The sequence below is a fragment of the Poeciliopsis prolifica genome, unplaced genomic scaffold (assembly GCF_027474105.1).
Source record: "Poeciliopsis prolifica strain line A6 unplaced genomic scaffold, Auburn_PproV2 SCAFFOLD013, whole genome shotgun sequence".
Classification (NCBI taxonomy): Eukaryota; Metazoa; Chordata; class Actinopteri; order Cyprinodontiformes; family Poeciliidae; genus Poeciliopsis; species Poeciliopsis prolifica.
The window spans coordinates 8,295,957-8,308,028 of record NW_026562388.1 but is presented as its reverse complement, the minus strand read 5'-3'; the positions used below and the strand labels follow the sequence as shown (position 1 = coordinate 8,308,028).

The following is a 12,072-nucleotide window of genomic DNA, read 5'->3' as shown; positions in this document are numbered from 1 at the left end:
CTTTTTTTTTTTTAACCGCACTGCAAAGCCAGCTCAAGTTTCAAGTACAAACAATCAGCTCTCTAGTTACATTTGCTATGGGCAGGTCTTTTAAGATGGCAGCAAAACAAAATGGAAGTAGCCTCTCTGTTCCTTTTTGTTCAGCATGTCATTTTCAACATTTTCTGTCAACCTTTCTCTCTGCTTTTCATCAAGAAAACTGCCCTGACTGTCATTAATGTCAGCCACTCATCTGACCTGTAAATAGATCCTGGATTCACTCCTCTTCCATATTTATGGAGTCAATATTGAAAGCAGCTTAACCCTCATTTGTCCCCTTTTAGCCCCCGTCTGTGACAACGTGTGCTTTCACCCGTGTGCTGAGTAGATAAGCTTGCTTTGAGTGGGTGTGTACAGGGCAGATACAGAGTTTCTTTGATCCTGAGCTCTGGTACACTACATTAACGTACTCTTTCCAAACTGTTATATTAGTAATTTTTCTCATATGTGATCTTAAATTTGTTATCAGAGGCTGTGTCTTTTATCTGGTTTAACCAGGTGTTTTGTTATGTGCTAATGGAATGATGGCAGATGAATTAGAAGATAGTTGTATGCTATTTGTATGAAAATGCAGTTCATTGTTGAATATTTGTATGCAGCAAATCCACACATGAATGGCTAATGTTGCCTTGGAATGAATCGAGTGTCTTAATGCAAGGGAATAATTGGAAAGAAATTTGTATCATTAATTTTCATCAAAAGAAGCTGAGAATAAATTAATTCCTCTATTAAATCTAGCTTCAAATCCAGTTTGATAATTGTCTGGAATAAAATCCAATTTGTCTTTGACAAAGCTTTATACGGTCCTGCACACGCTTTAATTAGATTGGACAGGTTAAGAAGAATAACACATCTATACTAACTATATTTGTGGTACGAATATTTTGGGCCACCAGAAAAATTTGAATATGGTGTCTCAGCAGCATCCAGATATGTTTGTTGTGTATTGTAGATGCATGTTTTCTTAGAGTTTGCTGCATGGGGATTACTTTTCAGCCATGATCAAGCCTGTGACCCCTTTTTCTGTGGCTTGCAGAGGGGGGAGTGAGAGCTCCCATGCTGATCCTTGGTACCTTGAGTGGATGCTTTTGTTCCTGCCCATAAGCTCAATTGGAGTTTTCCAACCCCCATTCAACCAGCAATCATCACTGCTCCTTTCCAGGATTTTATTCGTGTCTGCTGCCACAGAGATTTCAGCAAAAGCATATGTTAAATGTTGCAACATGATAGCTGTACAGCCCTCATCTGGATTAGGATCCAGAGACATTTTAGAAGAAAACGATTTTGGAAGCAAAATAATTACATCCATATCAGCATTTATTTAGTTTTCATGGTTACTTCACTACTGCTTTAGATCAGTTGATGTTTAGAAACTGTTATAATGTAGCCCAGCTATAGAGGCTTCTATATTTATAGAAAAGCGATGGCCATTTATTGCATTACTTGTCATTAGTGCTGGAAACTGATAATCATAAGAGTTGAGATTTATCATGATAAGGTAAACATTGAATGAGGATGTCTGTAATCAATCATATCAGTTTCGTTGGGTTTCGTTTCGTTGCTTTTTAATTTGTTCTGTGTCAACTATTATCAACATATGTGAAAATATTTCAGTTATAATTATAACTGGAATATGTATTGATAATGTATTTTATTTAACTGGTCTGCCTAAGTAGACCATATGAGAATTAGTTAATAAGTTAGATTTCTAGGTAATATTTCATTTCCGGATTGATAATGATGTTTGTGAAAGAGGTAGTGATTTTTCAGAGGGTTCAAAAAATTACTCTTAGGAAGGTGGTAATATTTCACGTGGAGTGTGTTCATACATTGCATGCTACTGTGTTTATGGTCACATCTGACATAGCCTTTAGTTGATGTGACATAAATAAAGATCATGTGGTTTGAATCACAGAAAATCCTGCTTAATTCAATTACAACTGATAGAATTTACCTTAATTCACAAATAGACAAAATGAAATCAAAACTCTGCATGAGTGTTTTGATTGCCTAAGTCTATGTGAGAACTACAAACACCGAGAACAAATGCCCTGATGAAGTTCAGAGCCTTGACATGCAATGTTGATAGCTAAATCAGGCTTTTCTTGGTGACCTGAGTGACTTCTACAAATGTTGAGTTTTTAAGTACACTTTTTCTGCATAGATCATAACATTTATACTTGCTTTTTATATAGTTATTGAAACTACACTTACGGTATATCAAAGTATAATTCACAGTGATTTAATTATTTTTTTCCCTGGGAAAAGATTTCTATTTTGAACTTACAATATGTGGTTCTCTATATTGAAGAACATTTTAGAATCCAGCTTGTTTTTGTAAGTGAGAAGGAGAGGAATAGGCAAATGCTTTTATGACAAACACTGAGTAAAGCAGTAAATGTAAGACCAGAGTCTGTTTTACAAGGCAGTTTTTGCTGTCACAAGACCAGAGTGAGTTTCTCACCCCTTCAGGGACTCCTGACTTGTTTATGCTCCCACATGACTCTTCACTGTCTGAGAGCATTTTTATCTTGGTGCCAGTGAGGTTGTGGGACAGGTTAAGGGACACCCTTAAAACCAGCAACATTTAGAAGAAAGTCTGTTCCAGGACCCTTTTCGCTCCAGGATATGGCCTTTCTGTGACCTCTTGTCTATCAACCGGACCTGAATCAGCATTCCAAATTCCCTCTACTGTTCTCTCTTTCAATCTCCCTTTCCATATTTAAAGGATATCTTATTGGTATTCATCTTCTTTGTTAATGGGAGAACCAAGAGAATTGTGGTTAACAATTATAATTAATGAATTTTGAACAAATCTCACTGGGCAAATGGTGAGGTAGACCGGTCACTGATTCATAACACACCGTCATCACCGTCATTTCCCTGACAGTTTTAAGAAACTGTCAGGGAAACCTGAGTACCCACAATAAAACCACATGTTCTCAGGGAAAACGGGCAGACAGATACCAGGCTGGGAATCAAACCCAGGACCACCTTACTGCATCGCAAAAAACAGTCAAAGCTATGTCACCGTGCGGCCAGCAGAATTTCCACTACTTTAATGCGAATAAACCCCCAACACAAGTCATTGTTGTTGGTCCCAAAAATGCAAGGTTAGAGAGCAGCAACTCATAAGACTAAATACGACAAAGCATTAATTAAACCTTGGGTCTTTAGTTTTAAAAACAGCTACAGTGTATTGCTAAAGCCTTCTCTTATTTTAAAAAAATGTCCAGAATGAAGAAAATCTGTGTCAAAACAGGATACAACAAATTCCAACATTTTTTTTAAGGAGTTCAGATTACTTTAATTGTCTTAAGTCTGTTGGTCTATGTATCCTAAATAAAGTTTCCTAGCCAAATATCAGGGAGCTTCAGCTTATTCAAAGTGCTGCAGCAAGACTCATGTCCAATACGATGAAAATGGATAATACCTTAAATCACTGCTCTCCGCTTGTTCATAAAATTCTGTAAAGTGCTTTGTGATATTTTTATCTGTGAAAATGACTATAAACATAAGATTTATTTATCTAGAATGAATTATCTTGATCCTTCAGTTTTCTCACAATTCTTAGGATCAGAACTAATCAAAGGAAAGCATTTTCCATTTTTTGCAGTTTTGCAGTTTTACCTTTCTTAAGAACTGAAATGTGAAGAAACTGGTGGATCCCTCAAATCAGGACTAATATTTTCACGTACATGTCAAATTTTATCAGTTAATTTGTATCATGTCTAAGCTATTTGTTTTAAACATATATTTTTATTTGTGTTTAGAATGTGATTTTATTACCTCTCTCCTCTTTTCATATAAATAACTTTAAATAATACTTTGCATATGAATTGTGCAATCCAGACACTCTTGCCTTACCTAATTAGTTATTGCAGGCTGCTGCTGCCACCCACTGGCCCTTGAGGAGAATGAAGCCATGTAATTCTGGTCATTCTATTGGATATTTTTGCTTAATGTCTTTTGTCTCATTTTGACATTTCTTTTTCAAATTTATCTTGGATGTTTTTAGTTTAGCTAAACTAAAAACACTTTGTTTGAAAATAAAATAGCATAAGAAGTAAACTGTTTGACTCAAGCACAAGTATTTAGTGGTATTGATGCTCCTCATAAGTTTGCCACATTTTATATGCTCTTAGTGCAGTGCTGTGTGCAGATTTTAAGTTTTTTGTTTGTTTGTCTTGTTAGTTTCATCTTTGGATGTTGTGATCCTCTCTATGTCGTCAAAAATCCTTAAGACTGTGTAAATGACAAATGTTCCTCAGAGAACAGTATACATCTGTTACTTCCCTTTGAAAAGCCCTCATAAACTACTGATATTCGCTGTCATGTTCTGGCTCTGCCACTGGAAACCTAAGTGCGGATCATGTAAATGCGTTAAGGCAGCGGTAGTACCACAATAATGCCTCTATCTTTATGCTGGAGTATGGCTGCAGATTACAGTAACTCCTCCAACCTCTAGCCCTGCAGACTCTGTATTCGCCTCATATTGCCCACTAAATTCATCACGTTGGTGCTTCTGTTCCCTCACTACAGGGAGTTCTTCTGCATTAGCTATCCGTCTCTCGTTTGTGTTCCTTTGTTGATGCTCTCAGATAGGAAAGACAATGATATTGTGTCTGTACACGCACGCACTCGCACATAGGGAAGGGCTTAAGTAGGCTACCATGCTGTGCTGCAGCCTGGCATAATGTCTCTGCTGACCCAGGGAGAAGTACAGCTCCAGTACAGGGATGTAAGACTCCCATGTTGGATCAATAATAAGGTGCAGCTTCCCATCTGGACACGCATATCATCATGTCTGTGGAATCGGATCAGAAAGAAGTTTAAACAGAACAGATTATCATTGTGTCTTTTCTTAAAGTAATACATGCTTCATTTTCTCTTAATAAATGATTTAAAAAAAACACTAAACCTTTTTTCTTTTTTGTAAAACTCACCAAGAGCAATAAAAATGTTATTGGAGAGCATTAACATTGGCACAAACATTAGCAGTGCACTGCCCCCCACTAGTTGGGGGAGGTGCCTTTTCCCTAAACTAAGCTTTTTATCTTCTTTTTTTTAATTCTCCATATTTAGCACACTGAATGAAGGAAGTCAATGTAAGACAACATGCTAGTTATACCCCATATACCACCTGCAGCAATTAGGCTAACATTTGCATTTTGACTAGTTTTAGCTTATACACTAATTTTAACATACTGAGTAGAGTTACTCAACATGCTTGTGACTCTACACATGCTACATTGAGTACATTGTAGCTTACCTCAGAATTTATGCTAATTTTTAGCTTTAGAACACTGAGTTTTAATTGTTGGGCACACTTTGGCAGCCCCCATTTAAATTTCATCAGAAGTTTGCTAGTGTTACATTTACCGATGCATTTATTTTGTAAAAATACACATCTTCAACATTTTAAGAATTTGATCACTTTACCTTTAAAATGATTCCATCCTGTGAGCTTTCTCTGTGTGATGCTCCTGCAGCTCTGTATAGCTGCAGCTGACTTAATCTTTTTGGCCTTAAAGGTCTCGCATTTTTTTTCTTCCTGTTATGCTCCAAATCCTTCACTATCTCAGTTTCTCACTCTCTGGGGCAGATGAGCTTTTTACTATGCTGTCCAGCAATGCTTGTCTTGTTAAGTGGGTCAGAACTGCCTTGGTAAAGCAGTAAAAAGGCAGGCTTGACCTCCACATTGCAATCATGAAGACTTATTGGGTCAGTGATTAGGCCTGATAAGAATTGAACCATCGGGAGCACAGGTTGATCCCAGTGAACCGACTATCAGGTAGCGAGGGGGCCACAGTTGCAGTGTTTCCCCCCCAGGCTTTTTTCCTCTTTCAATCTCTCCAGCGGGACCCAGCTAACCTGTCGCTGGATTCAGGAATAATGATAGGCTGCTGAAAGGTTAGGGTGCACTAATTGAGTTGTAACGTGGTTAACGCTGAGGTGTTGAGTGCTCTCTTGTGTCTCAAGGTTCTGCACACTTTCTAGGAAAAGTGGAGGCAAAGGGTGAATGCACTGTATTCCTGAAACATGTACTTCTTCAGTCAAACGATGGCACTTACTAAAGTAAAGTCAGTCGTTACCACCTTTCTTTTTTTTTATACTGTTTTTAGAAAGCAGATGCAGCCCCACTGATGGTGCCCATGGGTTTGTGGGCTCTCGTTTTGAAGACCTGAGTTCAGCTATCTGTCTGTTTGAGAAATGGAGCTAGTTTTACTTCTGACTGAGAGCCAAGAAGCAACACAAAACTGAAGTGTAACAGCTTGGCTGTCTATATATCCCACACTAATGCAACTGACATTTATTTCCAATATAATAATCAATCTTATTCTATGTAGTTATCTAGTTTAATAGCTACTTAAAAACTGATGTAATGGTTATTAAAATGGATACTAAATAAATATTTGGTGTCTTATTCTCATTTTGGGGAAAAAAGTTATTGTCTTATTTTGGCTGTAATTAATTATCTTTATCAACCTTATAAAGTAAGAGTATTGTTTTGATTGTTTTTCTCATTGTGCCTGTCTTCAATAAAAACATAATTATTATTATTTTTTTTTTTTCAACTTCTCACAGATCAGAACTGATGTAATTGAAAACCGGTCTGATTATAGTGCATCTCAATTATCTTCTAGTCTCTACTTTCTTCTTCTGTTGGTGTTTGGTTTGTTGCTACTTTTTTTGAGAACTTCAACAACTAAACCTTTCATAAACCGAACCATAACTTTTCTTTTCATCAGAAAATTCTTCAACTTCTGCCTGAGAAAATCTACAACAGATGGCAATTTCACAGTATAGGTATGTACTTAGACAAGATATGCAATGTGTATGTTCTGTTTATTGTTTGAACTTTTCTAATGTCTGAGACATTTAAGTATAAACAATCACAAGCACACATCAGTGATATATGTGGAAGGAAAAATAGATTAGCATTTGAAAATCCAAATAAGCACTTGATTTAAAATGTAATTTAGTTGAGGGACACTTAAAAAATTGTGTGCTGCTGCACACAATTTTTTTCAAGATTGATGACCCCAATTATAACTGTTTCTTATCAGTTCTGATGGCTAAAACAGTTCACGTCTAAATCAGTGTTACAGACTGGCCATTTATCCCACCCTGCATTTACAGGGGATTTTCTCTTCCACTCATCGGTTCATGTGTCACTGGTCAAGTTGTGGTGCAATTATTTTCACATTTGAGACTAGATAACTGCCATATTTTTTGTTATCACATTTTTACATCCATTCCAGTACTGCTTCAACGTCTCTGCCTCCTGACAAATTCCCTGGGTGGCTGGAATGACATTCATGACTTATTTGTTTAGTCCCTTTCAAACTGAGACTTGCAAGGTCACAGACATTTTACACCGCTGTTAAGATACTTCTGTGCTCAAGTCCGCAAGTATGAAAAGATGAATTTATGCTATTGTGCATCCAGCATTCTGATGATGACACCAGATGAAAAAAGTATAACAACACAATCACCTTTTTTATTGTAAATCCTATTGCCAACAGGTTATGGATAACTAGCATTTGCAGCTTTTACAATAACTGTTGCAATTTGTTCCAATGATTTTCCAATTATTTTATGTTCCATTGTGTTGTATGTGTGTAAAAAAACATTATCATTCAATTTATTGTACTGCTAAGTTCTTGAATATGTGGCATATGTATGATGTTCTTATAGTCTGAATTTTTTATGAAAAAGCAAATGGAAGACATATATATATATAAATCCATTATTACATGTCGTCCATGTGTCATTTGTTGAATTAAATTTTTTCCCCATTTTTCCACTTTTTACATGTATCCACCTTTCAATCAAGCCCCCATTCATACCTTCATCTCAGCCTGTTTCATCTCACGTGTCAGCCTGTTGACTGTGCTTCTGTGAGCTACAGTCGAACCACTATAGCAATGTCGGCTATAAATTCATAGGAAAAATCGTTCTCAACATAGTGGTGACACCACAAACCCCCTCCAATATATATTAAAATAATTAAAGTACAGTTACTCTAATACACATCATGAAGAAACTGATTGGTAAATAACCTAATTTTATGACTTTTTGCACCAATAACTTGGTCTATTCTTCTGTTTTGTTTTATTCTATTTTCTGATTAGTAATGTACTTTCCTACATATGAAGTAATGTTCCAAATAAACATGGTCTTGAACCTACCCCTAAAGCTCTCTTGTTTACAATCAGTTAAAATATGTTGCCCTTCCATTTTGTCCTCATAGTAACAGAGCTGCTTGCTGCCTGTCAAAACTGTACCCTAATTCACACAAACCCCTTCTGGCTCGCAATCAGAGCTGTGTCTCATCTGATTACAGAGGAAACAGACTGGCTTCATGGATTCGTTGTACTGTCAACTAATGTTAATTTGGATTGGAAAAATGTGATGATGTGCCACTTGGCCTGTTCATTTGTCAAGATCCCCTTTCAAAGGCCATTTGTCTCAGTGAAAACGACAGTTTATGGGGTTGCTGTGTCTTTGTAACTTTGGTTTTCAAAAATATCTAAACGTGTTTTGTTTTTTTTCTTCTCTTTTTCAGGTTCTATTCTGAAAAAACTTCTGCACACTGGAAATTCATTTAAAGTAAGTTGTTGATTGTATCTAATTCTTATATGAATGTCCAAATGCAGAAACATTACTTTCCTGCCACATGAAGTTTTGAAGATAAACTGAGTTGAATTTGAATATAAAATGAGATAATTTATCTTCTGTCTAGATCCGCTGTGAGGGGATCCGTCTCTTCCTGCTGTGGCTTCAGGCTCTACGGGACAATTCAGCCGAGGAGCAGTTCCTTATCTTTGCCTGTCTGGTCCCGGGATTCCCTGCTGTTCCCTCCTCTAGAGGACCCTGCACACTTGACACCATCATTAACAACCCATCTTCTAATACCCTAGAAGGTGACTTAGATGCAGGCCATTTGCTTATTTTGCTGGCACAGAGTCCTTCTTTTCATAATGTGGTTCATATCATTATTTTTTGGATTTTTGATCTGTACAGCCAAGGTAGTGCCTGAGGAGATCACTCCGTTGGTTCCAGCTGTGTCTGGAGAGAAGGTTGCAGAGGACCTGACTTGTTACTTTCTTGAAACACTGCTCAAGTACATGGTTATCCAGGTAATTAATAAACTTTAGCTGTGAAATGGCTCACTTTTAATCAAGGAGAAAAAGGCAAGTCCATCTTCTTTAAAATCTGGAGTTGCAGGTATCAGAACATAATAAAACTCATCTTTTTTATGTCGGGCTTCTAAATTACTTCAGTCGTACCTCAACTGCAAGAAAACATGAGACCCATTCCACAAGGTCGTTTCTACCTCAACATTGTGTTAGCACGCATCTGTGTTCTTCAGGCCATTAAATGCCAAAGTCCTGCATGTATAGAGGTGGTCATATTTACTCATTGTATGAAATTTGGAAAACGGTCAATTCAGCTTCATATGTTCATATAGTAGGTAATCCCCAATCACAACATCACTACTTGTTCTTTTTTTGTACTTGGATTTATTTTTGTCTATGGGGGCCCAACTGACATGCTGCCATATTCCCAATTTGTCACTGAAACAAGTACGATACAATTGAGTTGCAGCTGTTGTTTACAAAATGTGTGCCTTATTAATGTCTAGCATTTCTGCTGAAAACATCCCATAGGACCTCCAACTGTGAAATGATGTTCTGTTATAGTGCACTGAAGTATGTGTTATTATTAAACAGGCAAAAAAGAGCAATCTTATTAGGCAATCATTGTTTATATGATTTAAAGTGCTTTGTGTGTGTTTTTCCTTTTTTATATCCTCTCTGTATCTCACTGCATGCAGGACCTGTGTAAAACTTTAATTTAGAAATCTGTGATGTAATGAGTTAATCTTGAGGCTTAAGTGCCGATGATTACAAATTTGATTACCACAATATACCTTACTGAACAATATCCTGTTTAAAGTGTCAACTGTTTTGATTAGCATGATGCACATCTTTTTTGAGTATTTTGTGATAAGCAGTCATTCTTAACCAGCATTTATTTCAATCATATTATTGCAGAAAACTGCTGCTCAGAGTGTTAATTTTAACCCAATTAAATCTTGCCTGAGTTTTGTTTCTTATGATGGATGAGCCTTGTCACACAGACAATAAACGCTCGCTGTATGAACATTGTCTTGACCTTGTCTGCTTTTGTGCTGTTTGTCTGCTTCAGGCATCCAGTTTAGAATGGAGGAACAAAGAGAATGAAGACACAGGCTTCAGATTTCTCTTCAGTCTTTTCAAGAAGTACTATCTTCCACATCTATTCCCTTCTTTCACCAAATTCACAAATCTTTATAAGCCTTTGTTAGGTAAGTTTATTCATTCAGTATGTGTCTCTTTGTTGTTGAAGCCTTGTAAAGCAACTATTCTCACACTATATATTAAACCTGACTCAGTATCAGATTATTATGGCATAATAGTGAAAATGTTAGTTTCATATATCATGCTACTTAAGTAACAGTTGAAAAAATAAATGATTAATTAATCAGATACAATATCTGTAAGATTTATTTACTTTCCCAATACCAGTGATAGATGTTAAAATAACATAAAAGAACAAAATGTGAAAATAAATGAAAATGCAAAAGTGAATTCACAAAAATGTACAAATATGATTGTTACACAGACTCCTTATCTGTTAATGTGAAATGATTAAATAATTTTCCAATGAAAATCATTTAGTTTTGCTCTAAACAGCTGAACATTGCATACTGCAGAAGCATGATCAAATCTTGAAAGGAACTCCTATTGCAATTGAAAATTCCAGACAAGTGGTCAGGGATATCTGTATATCAATAAATAGAAGGGGTGTTTCGGGCATTTATGCGCTTATTGGAATCAGACTCTTGGGGGTGGGAGGGAAATGAGAGGAGCAGGAGGGAAAGAGACAACGGTAGAAGCAAAAAATCAGATGTCGGTTGCAGTAACAGTCAAACTGCAGGACATTTCCCCACACATTTTAAGTCGCTGCTTGATGTTTATTGTAGATTCTCTTTGGTTGTGAAAAAGTCAAATTGGCGGTCGTTAAGTCTGTTGCACTGAGGGATCACAGACCAAATGGTTTGAGAAAATGGGCAGAGATTTCAGTGTGACTCTTTCATAACTAAAGACAGAAGGTCATCACTCTGCAAGAACAGAAAAAAAAAGTTCTTTCTTGCACTTCTTGCTTGCGAGTTCGTTCAGCTTGATGTTGATGCATATTCTAGACACAATGTTTTACTTGACCGGTGTTGGTGAAATATGAAGTGTGTGTGCTGCATTGGGAGAGACCCATGCAGATTGCCTGGAAGTTCTGCCTTTCAGTTTTAAAGAACAAAAGTGAAACATGTTTGTCCTTTTCATTTCCTAGGATTTTAATAAAACATGTAATTCAAACAATTACAGCCCTAAATATGAATCTGGCGCCATAAGTCTGTCTTTCAGTTTTTATATTAGCCTCCTTTGTTCTGTGTTCAGAACTCCCCCCGCTCAGAGCGAAACCCTTGTATGTGCCGGTGACGAGGAACAATGAGAGCACCTTCTGCACCAGGGATCAGTACTTGGCAGCCAGGGTAGCCTTTATCACCTGGCTGGTCACTTTCTTCCTGGAGAAGAAGTATGTCAACAGTGCTGCTGCAGCGCAGAGCGCCAAGAACGGCACTGAGGTCATTCCCAAACTCATCCAGGTGAATATGATGCCCCTCTGTTCATTTGTTTTATTGTCAGAAAGAACGGAAGATTGTTTTTGGGAAATCTAACCAAAAAAAATGTGAATAGAGCAAGAAGGTATGTAAAGGGGAAAAAAACCCGTCCATATTCTCTTCTATATCAATAGGGAATATGGGAGAGATGCCTTATTGTATGACCTACTGATTAATAGTGCAACTCCTCCACAAACTCCAGCATTCATTAATTGTTTGATAACATTCTATTATTTCTTTTCAACTGCTATATATATTACAAAAGAAGAGAACTGTACATGCAGTCTAAATTTGTATGCAAGTAG

General features: G+C 36.9%; 1 protein-coding gene across 7 annotated transcripts in view; it reads left to right on the top strand.

Annotated features, from left to right (window-relative positions):
• The window catches only part of ralgapa2 (Ral GTPase activating protein catalytic subunit alpha 2), a 102,616-nt gene that overhangs the window by 15,894 nt on the left and 74,650 nt on the right, over positions 1-12,072 (top strand). For all 7 annotated transcript variants that reach the window (XM_055038883.1, XM_055038879.1, XM_055038881.1 and 4 more), the window contains exons 4-9: positions 6,792-6,849; positions 8,612-8,655; positions 8,789-8,969; positions 9,070-9,185; positions 10,258-10,396; positions 11,544-11,752. In XM_055038883.1, coding sequence (XP_054894858.1) covers positions 6,792-6,849; positions 8,612-8,655; positions 8,789-8,969; positions 9,070-9,185; positions 10,258-10,396; positions 11,544-11,752 — 747 coding nt within the window. The remainder of the gene's footprint in view (positions 1-6,791; positions 6,850-8,611; positions 8,656-8,788; positions 8,970-9,069; positions 9,186-10,257; positions 10,397-11,543; positions 11,753-12,072) is intronic.